Source organism: Ostrea edulis, chromosome 8 (genome assembly GCF_947568905.1).
Source record: "Ostrea edulis chromosome 8, xbOstEdul1.1, whole genome shotgun sequence".
In the NCBI taxonomy this organism is placed as follows: Eukaryota; Metazoa; Mollusca; class Bivalvia; order Ostreida; family Ostreidae; genus Ostrea; species Ostrea edulis.
In genome coordinates this window covers 14,056,186-14,077,603 of record NC_079171.1, presented here as the reverse complement: position 1 = coordinate 14,077,603, position 21,418 = coordinate 14,056,186, and the positions used below count along the sequence as shown (strand labels likewise).

The 21,418-nt window shown below is 35.2% G+C and overlaps 2 protein-coding genes across 2 annotated transcripts; both read left to right on the top strand.

Moving 5' to 3' along the window:
• Positions 1 to 228: 228 nt before the first annotated feature.
• LOC125662439 (deleted in malignant brain tumors 1 protein-like) lies at positions 229 to 9,187 on the top strand. Its single transcript, XM_056146958.1, has 6 exons — positions 229 to 365; positions 449 to 475; positions 738 to 975; positions 7,116 to 7,275; positions 7,610 to 7,779; positions 8,611 to 9,187. The coding sequence occupies exons 3-6, from the start codon at positions 741 to 743 to the stop codon at positions 9,030 to 9,032; spliced, it is 987 nt and encodes a 328-aa protein (XP_056002933.1). The 5' UTR covers positions 229 to 365; positions 449 to 475; positions 738 to 740; the 3' UTR covers positions 9,033 to 9,187.
• Positions 9,188 to 11,983: 2,796 nt separating this feature from the next.
• Positions 11,984 to 21,201, top strand: LOC125662440 (perlucin-like protein). The gene is made up of 6 exons (XM_048894659.2): positions 11,984 to 12,183; positions 13,365 to 13,512; positions 16,238 to 16,297; positions 18,420 to 18,499; positions 20,507 to 20,603; positions 20,756 to 21,201. Exons 2-6 carry the CDS (start codon positions 13,365 to 13,367, stop codon positions 20,977 to 20,979), a joined length of 609 nt encoding a protein of 202 aa, XP_048750616.2. The 5' UTR covers positions 11,984 to 12,183; the 3' UTR covers positions 20,980 to 21,201.
• Positions 21,202 to 21,418: the final 217 nt, after the last annotated feature.

Here is a 21,418-nt window from a genome sequence, read left to right as displayed (position 1 = left end):
TGGTTATCAGTGCTGGAATAATCTGGGAACAATCAGGAAGACTTGTATTCTATTTTGATTGGGCAATTTGAAGTGGGGATCACATAGGATACTATTTTGTGTATATCGAACTCTTTTAAGTTTGTTAATTATCATATCAATATCTTTAACATATCACTGGTGGTCATTTTACTTTATTTTTAATATATTCCTATGAAACTTATTTCAGGGTTTCTTTTCAACTTCATATGAGTGGAATGTTTATCCCCCAAGTATACCTCCTCGAGTGGCATATAAGTACTCGTGGTTGAGATGAATACTTCATTGTACAGTGCTACCTGCCAGAATGAGTTCTTGTACCTTTCTGATAATCTTCCTCATCCTCGGTAAGAATTATTCACCAAACCCTTCTCCATCATTACTCACATAATGAAAATGATATTTTGTAAGTCTTATTATTTTCTTTTAGTGATGACATCCGGTGAAGAACATTACGGTAAGTAAATAAAAGATATGAAATGAAACACTATCATACATCTATCTAACCATGCCTATGGCGGATCCATAATTTAGGAAAGGGGGTGGGCACATCTGGAAGTCATGCATTACCCCAAATACTCAGCCATTTTGGGTGCTAAATCTGTTTTCAGTATGTCAGTAATGCCTTGTATATTCGTGGGGAAAAAAGGGGGAAGGGGCATAATCCCCTCTAAATCCGCCACTAAACGCATGTGTAGTAAATATGTATTTCAATTTAGAAAATGAAAAGCGGTTTTTTGTTTGAGACAACTACATCACATTTTGCGGATACCAAATTGGCAGCCATGGAAGCTTCTGTTCTGGAACTGAGATCCAGAGTGCAAAAACTAGAGGAAGAGAACCAGATTTCCAATACCTTAGCCTACAGACTGAACCATGAATTTAACACCGTGCAAAGTCAATTAAACGCAACAATGTATCACCAACAACTGATGAAGGCTGAATTAAACAACGAGAGTGAGTACCGTAAGATTTCTTGACTCAAAATCATAAATATGAAAGCATAAGGTAAAGGCATATGTAAATATTCACATGTCCAATGTTTTTACGTTCGATCTCTTTACCAATTGAAATGATACGCATTCCCTCATGAATGCGAACGATGTGCTTATGAATCTTGATAAATATACTACGACAATTTCTTCCGATAGAAATGAAAGTAAAATGTAACTACGAAAAATAAATTTCATTTTTGAATATACATGAGTGTGCATAAACTGCCAGCATACTACATGAAGCACGTTATCTATATTTTAAAGGTACAAAAATAACCATCAAGTTACCGACATATAGATATTTCAATTGCAGTATGAATATTGTATAATGGACAGAGATTAGATTCCCAGTTTGATGTTCATTTCTCTCAAACTCACGATAACATGAGGTACAAACAAGAAAGAATTTTTTTTTAGGAAATATACGAGGGTGTGAAATGCGACATGCTTCACGCTGGCATACTTAAAGCGTGTTAGCTCTTCATGAAAAAATATACTGGTGTAAACGCTGAAGTTCATACCTTCGAGTGTTTCAAAATGAAATTCATTATTTTTTTTATCTTTACGGTACATTCTACTTTCATTTTTGTCGGAATTATTATTGCAATTTGGAAATACAAATGAGTTTGCCTTTGAAATCTTTACAAATTGTAATGTATTACAGTATACATGTATGTAGCATATCAGAATAGCTTGGAGCTCACGAGAGCAGACCGAGTAGTGAAAAGTGAAGAAACGAACAGTGATCAATCTCATAAATCCTATAAAGAATACATAATCAAGAGTAGGTCAGACATGGACCCTTGACAAACCAAAGGTGGAATCGGGTGACTAGGGGGAGTTAGTATCCCCTGTTGACCGCCACACCCATCATGAGCCTTCTATTTAGGTAGGTAAATGGAGTAATCCGTAGTTAAAATCAGTATGTAGAGAATGGCCAAAGAATCGGTGTCAAACACATCAGATACCTTTAAAATACTGATAGGTTGTATTTGCAAATAAGGTCATTATAACGATCATAAAATTTGCGAAATCCTGAATTCAAAGAATACTATTGAAACCCCTGTAACAATAACTTATTTATCAGAAGCTTGCCTCAACTTAAAAATTGATCATACACAGAACATACATTCGCGTATCGAATCAGCTGAGAGACATAAAAACCATATGTAGGTGATAATGGGATAGTGTTACATAAATATGGGAAGTTGACGATGGAGAAGCTGAGGTATTCCCGATTCTCATAAAGTTGAGTTGTTAGTTTGACGTTAAATGTCTGAATTCAGTGAAATATTCAAATATGAAGCAGATATGGAAGATTCTGTGGGTTTTTTTTAGTTCCAGTTCACTGGAGTATATTTAATCAAAATATGAATGAAAATAAAGTGTACATTCTTAATAGATAAAAACATCATCGATAAATCTCTCAGTTAAGTTGAAGGCCACAGCAAGAAATTTGTTCTTATCATGTAGAAGTTTTTTAATAAATTGTGCCTCATAAGAATATAAAAACAGGTCGGCTTATAAAGGAGCAAAATTCGTGTCCATGGGAATTCCAACAGACTGTCGGAGACTTGATCTCCAAAGACGACGCAGATATTATCAATGAGGAACTCCAGCATCTTTTTCATATGAACTTCAGAGTACTTGTGCATATAATCAGAGCGGTGTTAAACAGAGTAATTTTATGAATGACTGATCACAAGATATGAATATTTGAGTGTTCCAAAAAATCCTATTCTCTACTTATCATGAAGAATGGTCGTGTAAAGTGTGTAAAGTAATATGTTTTAATGTTGTGGATTTGGGTACAGTTTTGTGATTTCAAATTTAGTAAAAGGTTGTTTGGAAATTTTTATTAAAATTAAATCGTGTGCTGTTGAACTATTTCTGTTCTAGTAGATATTCACTGTACCTATATATCTTATTCACGTGATATTTACTAAAATTTCGCATTTTAGTACAATCGCAGATTACCATCTATTAACGTTTGTTTTACCGTGGACTAGAATGACGCTAAGTTATTAGATGAAACGCGTCACCTGACTGCCGTCAAAATCTTTAGACGGCGAGTAACGAAATTTAGACCGCAACATGGCGGCCTAACTTTTACCATTTGCTCTGTCACCATAAATGACTTAACCATTAACCAAAAGTAAGCGGTTAATGTCCGACTTGAATATTGAAATCAGAATTTTTTTTAAATGTTGAATTTGTTGAACATTGTGTTCATGTATTGTTGTTACTACATGTATGTTGAAATTTTTTCAGTTTAAAACATTTTGTTACGCAATCCTTTGTCTTTTTAGGCTTTTATATAGAAGAAAGTCCACTTGTAGTGAAAAGGTTACCTTTTAGGTGTCCAATAAGTTGACAATTGCTGTCCATTATTTTTGAGTCGACTCGCGTAGCGAGAAGACCCTTGCTATTACCTGCAAGCTCGGATTTTGTGCACAAACCTGTTATAATCATGCGCGTGCAAATAGTTCTTATTCTTTAGTTGTTGAAATTTCAAGACCGTTTGGTAAATATCATTCCTTTCTTATCCATACTCTTTAAAACTATTCTGATTATGATTATGTGCGACATAACTTGCAAATTCTCCTTTAAAATTGTTTTGTCTGGTCTGTTTATTAGACAACGTGAGCGCGTATGAATATATTATTTCAAGAACGACTTGTATAATTTCAACATTGCCGCGTGACGTTTTAGCGGGAAAAATAGCATGTGTTTACAGGATTGATAGTGTGTGTTCATCGAAATTTATGTTATAGGGCGAAAATATCTACGTACATTTCATCGAAGACTTAAGCAACTTAAGGAGGCACAAATCGTAAGTACACGTACTTATATTTGTGCGTATATTGATAAAAGTATTGTTTATTGGCACTGCAAAGGCTACAACGATGTTCACTGCCAGAGCCTAAATTGTAAACAATCGGGCGTTTTTATTCAAGGTAACGTCACATTAAACCCAGATTGCATATGTTACAATAATTTTATCAATCTTAAAAGGTACATTTTGGGAAACACGAAAAAAGAAGAACCCCATAGTGTTTAAACTGCCGTGGCTAGTATAAATTACGTAATTTATAAGCCCAAGAAATTACTTAAAGGGAATTAAAAGACTTTGAAGTTGTTGAAGTATAATTTGAAAAGTTGTTGGTTTTTTTGTTGTTGTTTTTTTTGTACAACGAATTATCAGTGGGAAATTTGTCATGAAATTCTATTCCATCAAAAATGAAATTTCCGGATTACATTTTTTTTGGGGGGGGGGGGGGGGATTGTTTGAAACAATTTACTGTGTCATTATCAGATTATCTTGGAGATGAGATAAAAAAAAAATATCTGTGGAGTTGAAATTGTATCCCTTTTCAAATCTTTATGTTCAGAGGGTAATCAATTAAATAAACAATTTCAATTACATGGTTTGGTCATTCGGGGAATAGCTATGACATCAATGTCCAGGTATAACAGTAAGGGCATTGCAGTTTGTCAGGTACCCGATGACATCTTGCATGATACAACTCAAGAACAACCATTAGATATTGCAACAAATAGTTCAGTCAATTCTAAATCCAAAAAATCAGTATATGCACCCAGGTGTGCATGAGCCGAGTTGCATGGGATACATTGTAAAGTCAGGAATGATGTGGCATTTATAATTGTGAAGAACTAATTTCAGTTTTAAAGTTTTCGAGTTACTGTCCAGAAAACAATATTTGTCTGAAGTTTTCAATCTATATTCGGTCACTGTGACTTTGACCTTTGTTCTCCAAAATCAATAGGGGCCTTGCTTTGCTGGTATCCAACAATATATCCAAGTATCATTTGATTCGAATTTAAACTTTCTGAGTTATCATCCATAAACCAAATATTTCTGAAATTTCATTCTATATTCGGTCACTGTGACCTTGACCTTTGATCTATTTTCTCCAAAATCAATAGGAGTCTTTCTTACCTGGAACATAACAATATCTGTAAGTATCATATGATTCGGATTTAAACTTTCTGAGTTATCATCCGGAAACCAAATATTTCTGAAATTTTCATTCTAAATTCGGTCACTGTGACCTTGACCTTTGACCTATTTTCTATAAAATCAATAGGGGTCTTCCTTACCTGGTACCCAACAATATATCAAAGTTTCATTTGATTAGATTGTAAACTTTTTGAGTTATCACCTGGAAATCAATTGTTGACGCCCAACCACCCGCCTCAACCAAACCAATAGCCGAGTTCGTTGAACTCGGCTAAAATTCGAATAGATTTACCCTAGTGTTGGAGAATTTGCATGTTATGTCGCGCAGAATCATAATCGGAATAGTTTTAAAGAGTATGGATAAGAAAGGAATGATATTTACCAAACGGTCTTGAAATTTCAACAACTAAAGAATAAGAACAATTTGCACGCGCATGATTATAACACCGTCAGTCGATGTATGATAAACATTATGAGGAAAGGATGATATTACAGAAATGGAAAGAAAATACACTTTCTAAGTATATTAGAAGTAAATGAAAATGTTTTAAATTTGTGTTATTATTTTTTCAATGTTGTGGTCTATGCCAATTCGATGAGGTCTAAGTCATCTTATTTTGGCATAGACCTGTGGTCTATACCAAGTTTTAAACCAATTTCGAACACTGCGAGGGTGGGCCTTGGCTAACATTTAAGTGATTCTGGAGAAAACAAAATGTTTTGTACATGGTGTATACAAAACAGAGTTGAACATGAGCTGCTGATGTATCTGCGAGATTAAATTAATATGTTGAAAAATAATATAATCCTTTTAATGTCAGTTGTTCTCTAACTATGATCATCTTGACCTGTATTTTCCTACAGTAGAACTGTGCATGTGTCTATAGAGTAGAATCAGCAGATAACAAGGTCAAATTAGAAAAAAAAAACATTTTGGGCTTGCAAAATATTGTTCGGGCTTGCACAATTATTATACTGAGAGGCCCGAAGGGCCTGTGCTTTACAAAGTTTTTCGTGAAGACTGTAACAGGTTTGTGCACAAAATCCGAGCTCACTATTCGTATTGATGAAAACAAATTCTCTTTTTCATATATCTATATGTGCTATTTTCATTCTTCTACAACATGTGCTTCTCCAAAGTTGTGGCGTTGTCTTCATTTTTAGGCATCTTTAGTCGAAATTTGTCGTTTTGAATAAAATTTGTTTTTCTACAAAGTTGTTTTCCAATTTATTTAACTTTACTTCAAGATTTTCACTTTGCTTCAGTGGTCACCTTCAAAGTGATAAGAATTTTCATTTCAATATCGAATATGTGCATTGTTGAAACTTACAGATGGACCACAGATTCATACTGATTACCTTTTCTTGTAAAGGGGATCAAAGAGAGTGCAATGAATACATTTTCCGATGTTGTGTTTGGAAACAGTATATAGGAAAATATTTTTTTCTCAAGAATTGTTCAGGGAAATAATGTCATGACAAGTTAATGTTTTGTTTGAATTACGACTCTCAAAACTCCTCTCTAGGCCTAGAGTGTAAATTATCTTTAAGTATATACATTATGTTAAAATATATACCCAAGACTTTACAAATGAAAATTCTTAAGTTACAGAAACTTGATAATTCTCCAAAACATTGACGAGTAGATGAAGAGAGAGTCCACTCTCAGGCCCTTCAGGCCTTTGATTATGTTCTTAAAAATAATGGACAGTAGTTGTTAACTTATTGGACATTGCCAGGTAAATCCAGTAACTTATTAGACGTCTACATGTAGGCTGAAAATAAGAGAAAGACAATACATTTGTCAAAGAGATACAAATTTAATTTTAAATTCCCTATAAGTAAGAATCAACACAGATATCGGAAAAATCACTGAAACACTTGAAAACGATATTTCCCTTTAGTAGAATTCTTTGCCTCAACTCGTAAGATTCACAATTTTAAATTCCATTGGTCATTACTAAATCGCATCAAAACTTAAATTTGAAAGACATATTTCCATACTGTATTTGAATTTCGCTGGATTCAGAGGCACATTCCGAAACTTTTTCAATGGCACCCATTTGATTGTTGCACGTGATCAATGAAACCACTCTTCTTCATTCTTTTTTATTCATTAGGTATCAAGAACATTAGACTCGTCGATGCTTTCGGAAACGTGAATTCTGTGCGGGGTCGTGTTGAAATTTTCCACAATAACTCATGGGGCACAGTTTGTGACGATTTGTTTTCTTCCGAGGAGGCTAGAGTGACCTGCCACATGTTGGGATGGAAGAATCCGTATACATTTATCAAATGATTGTTGAAAAGAATTAGTTGTGTAACATTTTAAAGATATTGAGAATATCATGTTTGCCAAAACTTGTGGAATGTTCATTTCGTTTCATGGCAATCAACCATACTTTGTATTTTAATGCTTGTATATATCCAGAAATATTTCGTAAATAACTAAAGCGAAATTTATGGATATTCCCACTCTATGAACTGTACCTATACATAAGTCTGCTACATGTATTTGATTATAAAGTATCAAATTATTTCATTTGTAAACATTCCTGATTTCTCGTGATAAATACATGTAGCTTCTAATTTGTTATAATTGTAAACTTTATAGTTCTCCAACTTATCATGGTAGTGCCTACTATGGCCAGGGTCAGGGTTCAGTACTTTTAGATGACCTTGGATGTTCAGGTACAGAGAAGGCGCTGTGGAACTGCTCCAGCCGCGGGTGGTACAAGGTTGATTGTGGTCACGGCGAGGATGTCGGTGTGGATTGTTTTCACTGTAAGTTGTCATTACTTCATCCCATCGTATTTGAATTAATTAACGGTTACAGAGGTGGATTTACAGGGGTCCAAATCAATCATATGTAGCTATTTATTGATTTTTTATGTATAAAGAATACCGATAACTAGAATAACTTATAAAAGTAGACTATAAGCCTCAACCCCTAGAGCTTCCGGGGAATTCACACCTATTGTCCCCCACCAGGGCTTTGACTAAACTGGTTCCCTGCTGATTGGTGCTACACGAGAGAAGCGAGGTCAACAGGGTACCAGTTCAGGCTTTGACCTGAACCCATTAGGGAGCCTTAAGGCGGATCCAAGTCTATTCTGACATATACTGGATTCGCCACTGTCATTTATTGGTAACGTGTACTCTTGAAAAATACCGGTCATGGTAACCTTAGGTGGTTAGGGGAATCGAACTTGCTTCATATTCAAGAGGCACAGGTTCGATTCTTCAGTCCGACACTGCATCAAACCCAAACGGTGGTGGATGTTCCATCGCTAATTACTCTACATTTATAAGTGAAAATCAAAATTACTTAAAATTTGGTTAAATAATTTAAAAGCGTGAAAGGGACACAAAACAGCATACAAAGGATGCTAATAAAAACCACTTCACTGCAATAATGAAATCCCCACAAACATGCTTATTTCTATCAAGACACGAAACTTGCTTATTCTCATAAAACGTACGCTACACTGAAAATAATATGGTAATGGCTGGTTATTGTTTTCTGAAAATATAAGTTTTGAGATATTTTTGTTTAATTCACAAGTACTTCCACCTCATCTTCAACAGAGATACTAAGTTACTTCGCTGTTTCAGCCTCAACACATTATTGGTCTGCCTTCCATGCTGAAACGACATCTTCTTATCGAATCACAAGCATTCAGAGCAACCAAACCTTAGCATTTAGACATGTCTTGTACAACGAGGGGGGACATTACAGTACCAACGGACAATTCACCTGCACCATTCCCGGGACCTACGTCTTCTATCTTGGTCTGAAGCCTCATGGAAGTGTTCCGGTCAAAGCCTACATCACCAGATATGGCTCCGACAAACTAGCTGTTGTGGACTCTGCAGACGGACATGGTTATACCCGTTTCGCCAGCAATGTGGCAATTATAAAACTCTCGCAGAATCAGAAAGTTTTTGTCCGAGTAGATCAAGGTCAATCAAGTGGCGCCAGACTTGATAATGAAATGAACTATTTCTCCGGTTTTCTGTTGCAGCAAAATGTGTGACGAATTGCTGTCAGTCATATGGTCACATCCAGATATGATATCAATGATTACGATCTTAATCTCGGCCAACATTTGGTGCCATATAAAATAAACGAAATATTTGCTCATGAATGTATATTATTTTCTTTATCAAATAAAAAATGTCACCAGCTTCAGATATGGTACTTTCGTGTTCTTCTGCTTCTGATGTCTGTTTTGTATAACCATTGCGAAGCCATTCGCGTCTTAATCTTACTTTTGAAAAACATGGATAAAGCACATGTACTCAGTATTAAAACTGGTATTTCAAGTTATTGCACTTGTGGTATCTCAATTTATTGCACTTAGTGTGATTTCTTCAACATCAGACGTAGAGTGCAAATGAAAAATTATTTTCTCACTATCTTCAGTTCGGTCTATGAATGTAATATTCCTATCTTGGCGAATCTTCTGTTACTAAAATTAGATTCAGTTAAAGAAATATGAGCTGCAAGTTACATGTAGATTTTATGCAATTTATTATGCTTTGCTAATGGAAGAGAGGTTACTCTTGTCTGACTGTTACCATACTTTATTCCTCATGCAATCAGCATACCGCAGAAGTGGTTATTTACGCTGGGGGTTAAGTGCGCGTTTTCCCACGTCCAACATTACGCGTGGGGGAAATTACGCAATAACTGAAAATAATATAAATCAAATATTTATATGCACGTGGGGAAATTTACGCGCTTAACACGTGACCGTGTAATTAGTGTAAATTACCCCCACGCGTAAATAACCACTTTACAGTAAGTCAAATACAGCCCAATGGCACCCGTTTGTTTTAATTCGTCATCTCGCAGACCATCCAAAATTGTCTTTCGGCCAGTATTGCGAAGAAAACCGATCGATAAGGAACAATGTCTGAGATGCTGTAAACAGATTGAAATCAAAAGCCAATCATTCTGTTAGACTCAGATGTTACAGCATACATGAATGTAACTATGTTTCCATATGACTGTTTGCAAACACGCATCCCTATTAATTCAAAATCAGACCACATCCCCAAAACTTGATACGAACTTCTTAATAATTTCTATGTGCGTACAGCATATATGATTACCTAAGATGTACATGCATTTGTTCCGCTCACTTCAAGTAAAATACAAATTCATACCTGTAAATACTACTGTACAGTAACGCTGAATGCTACCATGAAAACGCATCGAATGCGGAAGACTATTTACTTGGGGCTGCTCGTCATATCCTGCGGAGGACTATTTACTTGGGGCTGCTCGTCATATCCTGCGGAGGACTATTTAATTGGGGCTGCTCGTCATATCCTGCGGAGGACTATTTACTTGGGGCTGCTCGTCATATCCTGCGTAGGACTATTTACTTGGGGCTGCTCGTCATATCCTGCGGAGGACTATTTACTTGGGGCTGCTCGTCATATCCTGCGGAGGACTATTTACTTGGGGCTGCTCGTCATATCCTAGGCAAGAAACCGTGCCATATACATTACATTTGCATATGCACTTGTATCTTGTAAGAATTGAATGTGTTTTATACATATGTTTTGTTCTTTGCGTATTCCATTCTATCAGTATGTAATTGGCAAATTATTTCTCCGTGTTTATTTCATGTTATTGACATAACTGCATGTGTTTGCATGCACATGCCTAAAAAAAGAAGCTTTTTTGCATTTTCGTCTAAATTATCTGAACTACATGTACTAATGTCATCGTGGCCAAACGCAATTTGGATACAATCATTCCTACGCAGGATACAATTGAATTTTTAACGCCGAGTACAACACCCTACAAGAGGGTGACTCACATTTTTCTTTCTATATATAATTCTTAAAACAATATAACTAGCCTGTCTTGTTTGAATGATATATAAAATTCGGTCAGATCCCCTACCACTTGCTGAAACACTTCAACATTGGTAGAAAATTTCGTGTGATTTGGTCTCCATCTTCACAAGTCAAGAGTTATTGATTCGTTACCTCCCACTAACCCTTGACATCAGTCATCATTCAAAACATGGGTTTGGGACAGAGGATGACGCAATAAGCTAAAATTAAATCATCCATTGAGATTCCTTGTTTAAGATGCAAGTTTTGTAAGAGCAAAAACAGAAAGTAAACAATGGTCTTCGTGGGGTACTTTTCTCAACATCATAAACATTGCGTGCTGATTTTTTATGTAACGTAATTAATAATTCACATTTTCGTCCCTTAAATGTTGTAGCTATTCAATAATCTATTTCAATTTTAAATAACTTGTTCAATTTGTTGAAACACAATCAGAAAACATACTTGGACAATCCAAGTTTTTATGCGTCTCGTATTCTAACACTTCGTCTAATTGTTTCGTTAAAAAATAAATTTCCGAAATCGACGGTCACAAATTCTACACCATGTTGCTGATGCCGCGCAATGTGTGTTTAGTTTCGTTTTCGACCGATTATAAGCTGTCGCCTGATTGGCTCCACGCTACAGGCTGCAAACCAATCATGAATATGCTCCGTCTCTAGCCCATGGACTAATGTCATGGGTTAGTGCGAGGTAACGAATCAAAATAACTCTTGGCTTGTGAAGATGATTGGTCTCGTCCGTTCATTTTCTTATTGTGTTTAAGAACAGGAAAAACTCACCTTAAATTCAAATATATGTACATATACATCAGTGAAAAGAAATTATTACAAATGTATACCATAAACTTTAGGAAGAAAACTTTGCGATTACGACGATTATTAACGATAATTAGAATACAACATCGATGCACGTTTGTAATGTCTTTTTTTATATTATTTGCTTTTTATATTGTGTTTTTAAAATCTGAATATTGAACTTCGTTGTTTATTACAAGGTATACACGGCGTAAATCGTAATTTTGTTATTTATTTTGGAGCGAAAAGTCGCTAATCTTCGTTTTGTCGTTGTTTAGTCTCGTCATATTTCAATCTCAAAATAACGAAAAGACGACAACGTATAAATGGTACAAATCAGCCACCATACCCATGCGTGAATGCGCTTTGTTCAGTGTGTCGCTATACAAAATATACCATGTCAAGCGTCAGTTTGTCAGTTTCTTATACCTCGGTGTGGTTGCTACACTTGTCGGCGCAGGGAGACTGAACCCAAACATTAATTTCTCTCTGAGGAAGTGCACTTGAGGAACTAAGGGTATGATTAATGAAATATTTTATAACCTATTTCCTAATATAATTTTAATGAATTTCTTAATTGATTTACTGTTTTAGAAAATACATGTATGTACTACTCAAGACTATCTATACACTCATACCAAATTATATTCTCTGAGCTTAGGCTACCCCCGTTGAAAATTTTCTGGATTCGCTACTGTATCCAAGCGCTATAGACCAATGAACACCGAAAACGGCAGCAAAGAAAATTATATCACATTTGTGTGAATACTATATTTTTAAATACGATTTTTTTTTGGCATCTTGTAAACTCTTTTTGTAATAGGTGTTGTCATCCAGAATTCTTTTTTTACGAAAAATATTTTGTAAAGCCACTAAATGTACGTAAAACGGTACCATTTACAAATCCGTATGTATTTCTGATGCTTCATACGTCATTATAGTGCACGGAAACCCATCCTGATTGATATCATTAAAATAAAACTCCGTAATATTCATGCTTTAGATATGAGTAATTCAGCACATTCATCCGAGAGAAAAAAACCTCCCCAACTCCGGAAGGTTTCAAAAGTATTTATCCATTTGATAACTATGAAAGTCATTCTTGCAGATGGCCACATTCAATTTTGGCTGTAAACGCTGGAAAATCGACAGTTTTGATACGCAACCATATAATGTTTGGGGCTTATTCTCCAATATTGGAAAATTCAATGTGGTTCATATTGTGCACTAACATCTGTTGAATGAAATAGAATGAAGACGGTGAATGCCATTCCTCATGATAATTAATTCATTTTCAAAATTAAAACATTAAGTTTTTATGCCAACTTCACTATCAAGTTTTCAAATATGCTTCATAGGTTAATATCATGCCATAAACTGATGTAGTTCCTCGGTCGTTGATATTATACTTCATGAATTATACCGGGCTATCATCCCACGATTTACCACTGGAGAGCTGCAACTGACGACACAGGGTTCGATCAAGAACATTTTCAGAAGGGGGGGGGGGGGGGTACAACGCAAGATACACTGTACTAACTTTTCCGCCCAGCCCAAAATCGTAGACTGCAGACCGAAAAATGGAATAAAATGACTATTTTTGTTAGTAATGTTCAACCAAAATGGATGGGACGGGGCTCTTCAGATCCGCCACAGAAAATTTAATTAGCAATTTTAGCTTAAATGTTGTATTTTCAGATGGCGACAACAGTGCTCGGAGCTGTACTCTTGGTTTTCGTGATTCAACTGCAGATCGGGGTTACGCAACCACTGGACATCAAAAGTGATGCTGACTGCAGACTGACAGCTGATTTGAAGCGTCAAATTAACGATGTAGAAAGAAATCGTATGTTAATCCTTTATCTCTCCGAGATGATACTTGTCTTCAAACATAAATCTCCCGTGGTTATCCGGGTTTGAATAGGTCCTCAGTACCCCTACTTGCTTGTCGTAGAAGGCGACTAAATGGGACGGTCTTTCGGATGAGACCGCAAAATCCGAGGTCCCGTGTCACAGCAGGTGTAGCACGATAAAACACCTCCCTGCTCAATGGCCATAAGAGCCGAACATAGGCCGAAATTTCGCAGCCCTTCACCGGCAATGGTGATGTCTCCATATGAGTGAAATATTCTCGAGAGGGACATTACACAATATTTAATCAATCAATCAAAACAAAAATCACAATACATGTACTTATATTTTAGATATAGATTTAGTTTAGTACTGTCATAGAAGTAAATGGCTGTGTTACATGTCGACTGCAGTAACGGGTATAAAAGGAGGAAGTCGGAGCTGGCTGCAAACCCCATATGATCAAAAACTTTTAACAGGAAAGTTATTTTCTATCTTTAGAGGCACCCCCAACCTGAACAGATTTTCTAAATCCGTCTTTGGTCTGTGTATATGTATTGGCATAATCCAAGAATATGACAATGCGACATCTTGTTTCACAAGGTCATTCCGCGAGATTCGATAGGTGTTGTACTTGATACCATGGTGACGTTTCTGAATTATGTACAATGTGATAAGACTCTTCCATTTCTGAACAGTTTGTCCTACGATCTGACAAAATTTCAAATAAATTATCTTTGACCATATGCATTGATCGGTTTCTGTGAATAATACGATATCAAAGTAACTCCTTAAAGTAGTGAGTGGATGTTCAGGTAAAACCGACACCAAATGAATAAGTTCCGATATGACTTCAAACGACGATAAATATTTACTTACTTTTACTTAACTCATAGTAAAGTTTTTAAAATCGTTATTCCACAGTTGGCTGTATTCATATTTATCGACATTAAAACTGTTGTATTCTTTTAAAGGCTATTATTCATGCACGGCTTTTCTAAGAAACTTCACGATTATACTAACTAGTATGGATTGTGATCTCAAGAATGAATCCTTATCGCAAAATTTCATACCATCCTTAAAATAGAACATTTCATAAACATGTATGTGAATAAAACCATTGTTACATGCAAGTCAGCCAAGTAGCGCGTGCGGAACGGATATGTTGATACTGAATCTTCTAAGGTTTATGATCCCTCTGTCTTGTCCCCATTGAAGTCATTTTACATAACAAATAATGTAGAGCTTATCTACGAAAAAGCCATGCGTGATGTGGCGGAAGCAAGGTTGATCCAACAACATATTTTCGGGAGTGTATTCACCGATTATTGGGGATCTGCAGCCATGTTAATAAACATGGCACTTCTGTTCTGACAAAAAGGAAAACTTGTGTATATATAATAATTTCTGTTTCAAAATTGTTTGAAAATAGACTTTTAATGGAACAGTTTATATTTATATTACAAATCGCATTTTCCTTCATGAAGCAACCAATTCAGCACGCGACACTATCAGTTCATATTGACCAAGTGAAAATTTGAGAGCGTAATAATTCAATAAAATGCACTTCCGTGTTAAGGAGATCTCGCAAAGTCAAACCTTGGACTAAGATTGTGAACTTACGTGGATTATCATCCCAATTTTGTTGTCTCCTATAGCTCCAAAATCCAGTGCACCATTAGGTCTAATGTTTAACGAAGTGCAAGGTTGATAAAGGGCAAGGTAAGACGATATGTGATGTCATGTCTACGTTTTGACGTAGGTCATTATATAACTGTGATAGAGGCGGATCTAAGGAGCTCGTTTTTGCGTTAAAAAAATACGAACTGCACAAAATGAACCAGTTTCGTTGGCACGTCTCGCTATTCAGACTGAACAACGAGCCTCTGCAGTACCCATATGTTACTTCAATTCAGGATAGACAATTAAAGTTACTTTCATTGTGAAGTTTCATTTTTGAAATTCTATTACTTAAATATAAGAAATCATTTATTCATTAAAATTATTGAATTAACAATGTATTTTGTTCATTTTATGTGTGCACTATATTTTGACGTGCAAGTTCACATTCCAGGACGCTGTTCCAATAAGCAAACTCCCTCGGATGAATATTTCATGACTTATAGAAGCAATGTAAACAAACGATGATTCAGTAAATTAATATCAATACAATAATTGAACAGCGGTTTTGAACTGTTCATGGTCACTATGAACGGATTCGGATTTGAGGCAAATTCTCTGTGAATCGCTGAAAAGTGCTGTTCAATTCTATAGACACATTGTTCAATGGGGCTCCCATATTTTACGTCTGTTCAAGTGTACATGTACAAAGGTCAAAAATGTAGTATGATTTCAAATTTTGATGAATTGTAGAAAAGATCATTAGAAATCCAAAAGTAACGCTTTAATTTCATCAAAGTTATATTCAACTTATGGAGAAAAACTATCTGTGTTCGGATTCTTCGTCGTAGTGAATATATTAGTACTTCAAGCTGGTTTTCTCTCTCACTTTTTAGAGCTTTCATTTCTGAAATGAGATGTGAACAGAATAGGCGTGTTATTGTGCCACTACGTGGCAATTTCCAGACTTTTATGTCAAGTTGAAAGGTCTTTGCATGTCACAGTGCCTTCATCGGGAAATGGAAATATAAAAAAAAAATCCAAGAAAAACAGTTTTTTAGTCCACGCTTTTTATTTTTGTTTTTGTTTTGTTACCTTAGTGAAAGAAGAATTCTCAAAGACCATCAAAGCACTCAAGATGGAACTAAAACGCATAACAGGTTTGTACATCGAAGTGATATACATATTTATATCAAATCTTTTTTTATCATTCTTGATTAAAGTTGAGTGCTCCGAATATCGACATTTTTTTTTCCACCATGTAAAACCGCTGTTAAATGATTGCACGTACGTATCTATGAGGCTGTACGATATGATGTCATACATTATTTCAACAGCTTTAACCCGAATTATTTTATTTTAAATCTGTTTATACAACTATCTAATGCTTGAATCAAGTGTCAGTCACGTGTTCAGTTAAGACTCATTGCATCATTGGTCTTATCTGTGTAAAACTGTGTATTTTGTTACTACAGTTCAATAGAAATAAAAATATCAAATACCTATTGTAATTCGTTGTTTTCAGACTTAAATTTAAACAGTCGCATGTTTGCAGATTTAGTGCTAGTTTAATTTGTACATATTTATCTTATGTAAAACTTTTCCGTTTGTTCTGAAAAATGGACAGGTCGTCTTGAAAATTCGACAATATAATTGTTCGTTTCTTTGGCCATTTTTTGTATTGAATGAAATATATCTTTATTTCAAATGAATTTAAGAACAATATTTGAATAATTGCGTACGTTATTTGTTGTTATTGATATCACATCCAGTCAATAAAATTTGATTATTAGGAGGTCACTTGGCGCCCTAAATTAAATGTAAATGTTCCTATGTAACATATATCATCTCGCCTTATTGAAAATTAGATAATGATTTTAGGAATGCAATTGTAATCCGTCATGCCGAATAGTTGAACAAAGACAAAATGAATGGTCATTCATAATTTCAAAATTTGTAGCTCGGTATTGCGAATGTACTTCTAATGGTAGTGTTTGTCCAGTGCGACAATTTAAGAGCAAAATATGAATACCGTCGTTCTTCTCGTCAAACGCAATAATCGAAAACATAATGCACTATATGAATTAATGACAAATATAAAAACTGTGATATTGTAAACAGTGGTCTGATATTTTGGACATTGTCTTGTCGTGTATAATCTAATTTCGGTGAAATGTTTAAACTTTAACGTTACAAGGCGGACACTTTCCCAGAAGAATCCCGAACCATACGATATCTGACATACTGGTCAGTTTTTGACTTTTTACTTACTTTCAACATCGGTGTCATCACAAAACATGTTCATCCAAAATTTAAAAAAAAAAAATGTTTATCTATGTGTTTGTAGATATCAGTAATTGTTAATAAATTATTACAAAATGCCGTAACCTCTATAATCATGGAAATATTAAAAACATGGAAAATATCAAAACATCTTCAAAAATTTATTGATATGTCAGATCATTGGTCTCGGGAGGGGAATATCCTTCGTTGAATGAGATGTATACAAGTAATATTATTAATCTTCACAAAATGATAAATATGGGCCAACTCAAAATTATTATAAGTATAACCCATTCTAAACACTTACAGAATTTTTTGCTGATCATGTTAAACAATCGAAACTTCTCGGTTTGTCAGGAAGGCTGGAAATTGTGCGATTGGTTGTAGACCTAAGCGTCATTTTGAATTCTTCGTTCTAGAAATTGTCATAAGAGTGTTTCAAGACTAAAATCAAGGACTTAAGAAACGAGCAGGCATATTTCAACAAGTATCAAAACTTATTTCTTCTGTAAGATCAAATCAAGCATCGATAGACAGCGGATTTAATTCATATTGTACTATCTTAAATTGTCATTGCTAAAAGAAAGAAAATGGCTTATATATATATATATATATATATCAATTCTTTCTATTTGGATTATATATATATATATATATATTATATATATATATATATATATATATATATATATATATATATATATATATATATATATACAAAGTCAAAAAATAAAATCCTATACTCAAACTTTTATCTATTATAGATATATTATAGAATGGTTATTATAGATAAAAGTTTGAGTATTGGATTTTATTTTTTGACTTTATTCTATTCCGATACCAAAAAAAAAAGAAGAATTTATTGAATATATATATATATATATATATATATATATATATCTGTGTGTGTGTGTGTGTGTATGTGTGTGTGTGTGTGTGTGTGTGTGTGTGTATTTGAAAGTCAATCTTTCTACTTATTTGAGCATGTTTCTTTCCTAGAGTGTCCAAAAGGCTGGAAGAGATACCGGTTATCTTGTTACATGATAAATATTCGGAACTTAAGTTGGAATGACGCAGCTGTAAGTATGACATCTAGATATCATATTTGAGGGGAACAACTATAGAACGTATGAAGATAAACCCTATTTTAGAGGATTTAATTGATCGCCAAATCATACATATTTAGCAGTCGGTGCATTAATGATGCTGTATAGTAATGTAACTTCATTGTTTGTGAAAGTCATTAAACTACTTAAAACGTGTACACATGTAAATAAATGTGTTCTACGTTTATATTTGTTGTTTCTATTGCTGGGAAAGTGTAAATGGATATTTTCTGTGTGTATTATTCTTTAGACCGTCCCGGTGGTCTAGAGGTTAGAGCGTTGGTCCCGCATGTAGAAGGCTGAGATTCAAATCCCGGCCTCGAAAGATCTAAGTCGTTAAATAGGTAGTGACAGTTCTATTGGAAACGCTCGGCATCAGGTGTGAATGTCACAGGTCCTCAGAGATGACCTTAAAACCGGATGGTGGTTTTGGCGCTCTAAAGAACCCTCACTGCTCAATGGCCGTAGGCGCCGAGCAAAGGCCTACATTGGAAGCCCTTCATCACTCTTGGTGACGTCTCCATATGAGTGAAAAAGTCTCAAGAGATTGATTGAATATTGTTTAACGTCCCTCTCGAGAATATTTCACTCATATGAATACGTCGCCGGACGATTTACTATCTTAATACTCTTTAATTACATATATACAAGCCAATACGATTTTTAGACGGGTGTTCCCGCCAAAAAACTTCTATTATTTGCTTCACTTATACTCCCATATATCGAAGTTACACGTATAATGATAATGTTCCGGCATAATCAAAATATAGTTAACCCAAACATTCCATATCTATTGTCACCAGTGGAAAACACGACACGCACGTGCAGATTAGCATTGACCTTTGAAAGCGGTTTTATGGCTTTGCTCGTATCAAGATTCTCTTTGATGGATGGTCATACGTATATATGCCTGAATAAAAGTACGTCTTTCATGCAAACATGCTTTATTCTCCGGGTATGGATAATTTCGCTTACATGTGCGATAAACAAAACTTTTAGGTTAATAGATATGTCACGGCAGGAATATTCTTAGATAAGTCACAGCAGGAATATTCTTAGATAGGTCACAGCAGGAATATTCTTCAAAAAGCACAGTCGTAAGAAAACTAAAAACCGATTAATTCCAATAAAAGTTTCATAATCGAGCAATTAGAATTTGCCAACAATCGACTGATATTCTATTATAATCGATAATTGAAACACCAATACTTGCAGGTCAAAGACTTTGGTTGGTTGCTTGTATAGTGTTTAAAGTCCCTCTTAAGAATCTTTCACTCATATGGAGACGTCATCGTTGCTGGTGAAGGGCTGCAAAATCTAGGCGCTTATGGCATTTGAGCAGGGAGGGATCTTTTTTGTGTCACACCTGCTATGACACGGGACCTCGGTATTTACGGTCTCCTTCAAAGAACCGCCCCTTACGACAAACAAAGGGTACTGAGGACATCAAAGATGTTAGTGTCCATGAAAAGGTCTTGCCACATGGAATACACATATGAAAGTTTCACCTCTTATGCCTTAACAGATATGACTAAGGTTAAAGGTTTTTGAAATTTTCCAAAACGAGGTCAAAGTCAAGAAATATGGTATCGTTCGAAAGGTCTTCTCACAAAAAATGCACGTGCTAAATATAAAAGCATTTCCTCTTACGATTTGAAAGGTAAGGTTCATGTCCGAATTTTCTAAAAGTAGGCCAGAGGTCAATGTTTTAGGTCACCAGGGTAAAGCTTTTGGTGTGAATGGAAAGGTCTTGCCACAAAGTATACACCTGCCACACATGAAAGCTTTACTTCTTATGGTGTAAAGGATATGACCAAGGTTAAAGTTTTTTGCCACAGTCAAACGGACAGTCAGTTAGACGGACAGGCCAAAAAACTTTACCCCACCCCCGAATATTCCGGAGGCATAATAAAAGGTAGAGATGTATGCATTTTACTAGAGAAATAAATGCTACAAAGAATTTTCTGAATGTTTTTCCAGAAAGAATGCCACAATATGTCTGCACATTTAGCTGAAATTGACACGAGGGGAGAAAATGATTTTATACAAAATATGACGAACGAAAATAGTTCTGGAGGTCAGTAATCGTGACGTTAATCCTTTTGTCACTAATTATAATCTTTCATTATCAGGGAGAGCCTTTTACAACAACATATAAGCAAATAAATGCTTAGTATTCCTAATGGTTAGAGGATGGACTTCCCTTTCACACTTTAATTCATATTGTAGACCGACGAGTCTGGTTGGGAGGTACTGACAAGACAAATGAAGCTACGTGGATCTGGAATTTTTCTGGGTCACCTCTGCGCTTTAAACATTGGATGAAGGGAGAACCTAATAACCATGGCAACATTGAGGACTGTATGGAAATGTCGGTCGTTAATGGCGAGTGGAATGACATTGAATGTTCGATACACCATGTCTCCGTCTGTGAGAAAGATCTGTGGATGTAGTTGATCGTCACGTGACTATACAGTGCCCTAGTTAACAATACCGACCGCTCTCTGTAAATAATAAGATGAATTATTTGTACCCATGAACTCCCCCCCCCCCGACAGTGCATGCATATATTTCCTCACAAACTTAATGGATAGATTTGTACATGTATTTTGCTAGTGTATGACATTGATATACACATTATAGATAATTCTAATAAAAGTTTATTTGATTTCAAATACTACCAAAAAGAGACAAAAATATAAACACAATGCCTTTACAAATCTAACACTTTTGGGGATTTGAACTTTGTTTTACTTCCCTCGGTCATAACACACTGCGCGCATGAATACAATTCAAAGGAGCAGAATTCTTCACATCCGATGTTTTGTTTGAAATAACCTATGTCCAAGAAAACGTTCTCAATGTAATGCTATACCCAAAAGGTAAAACAAA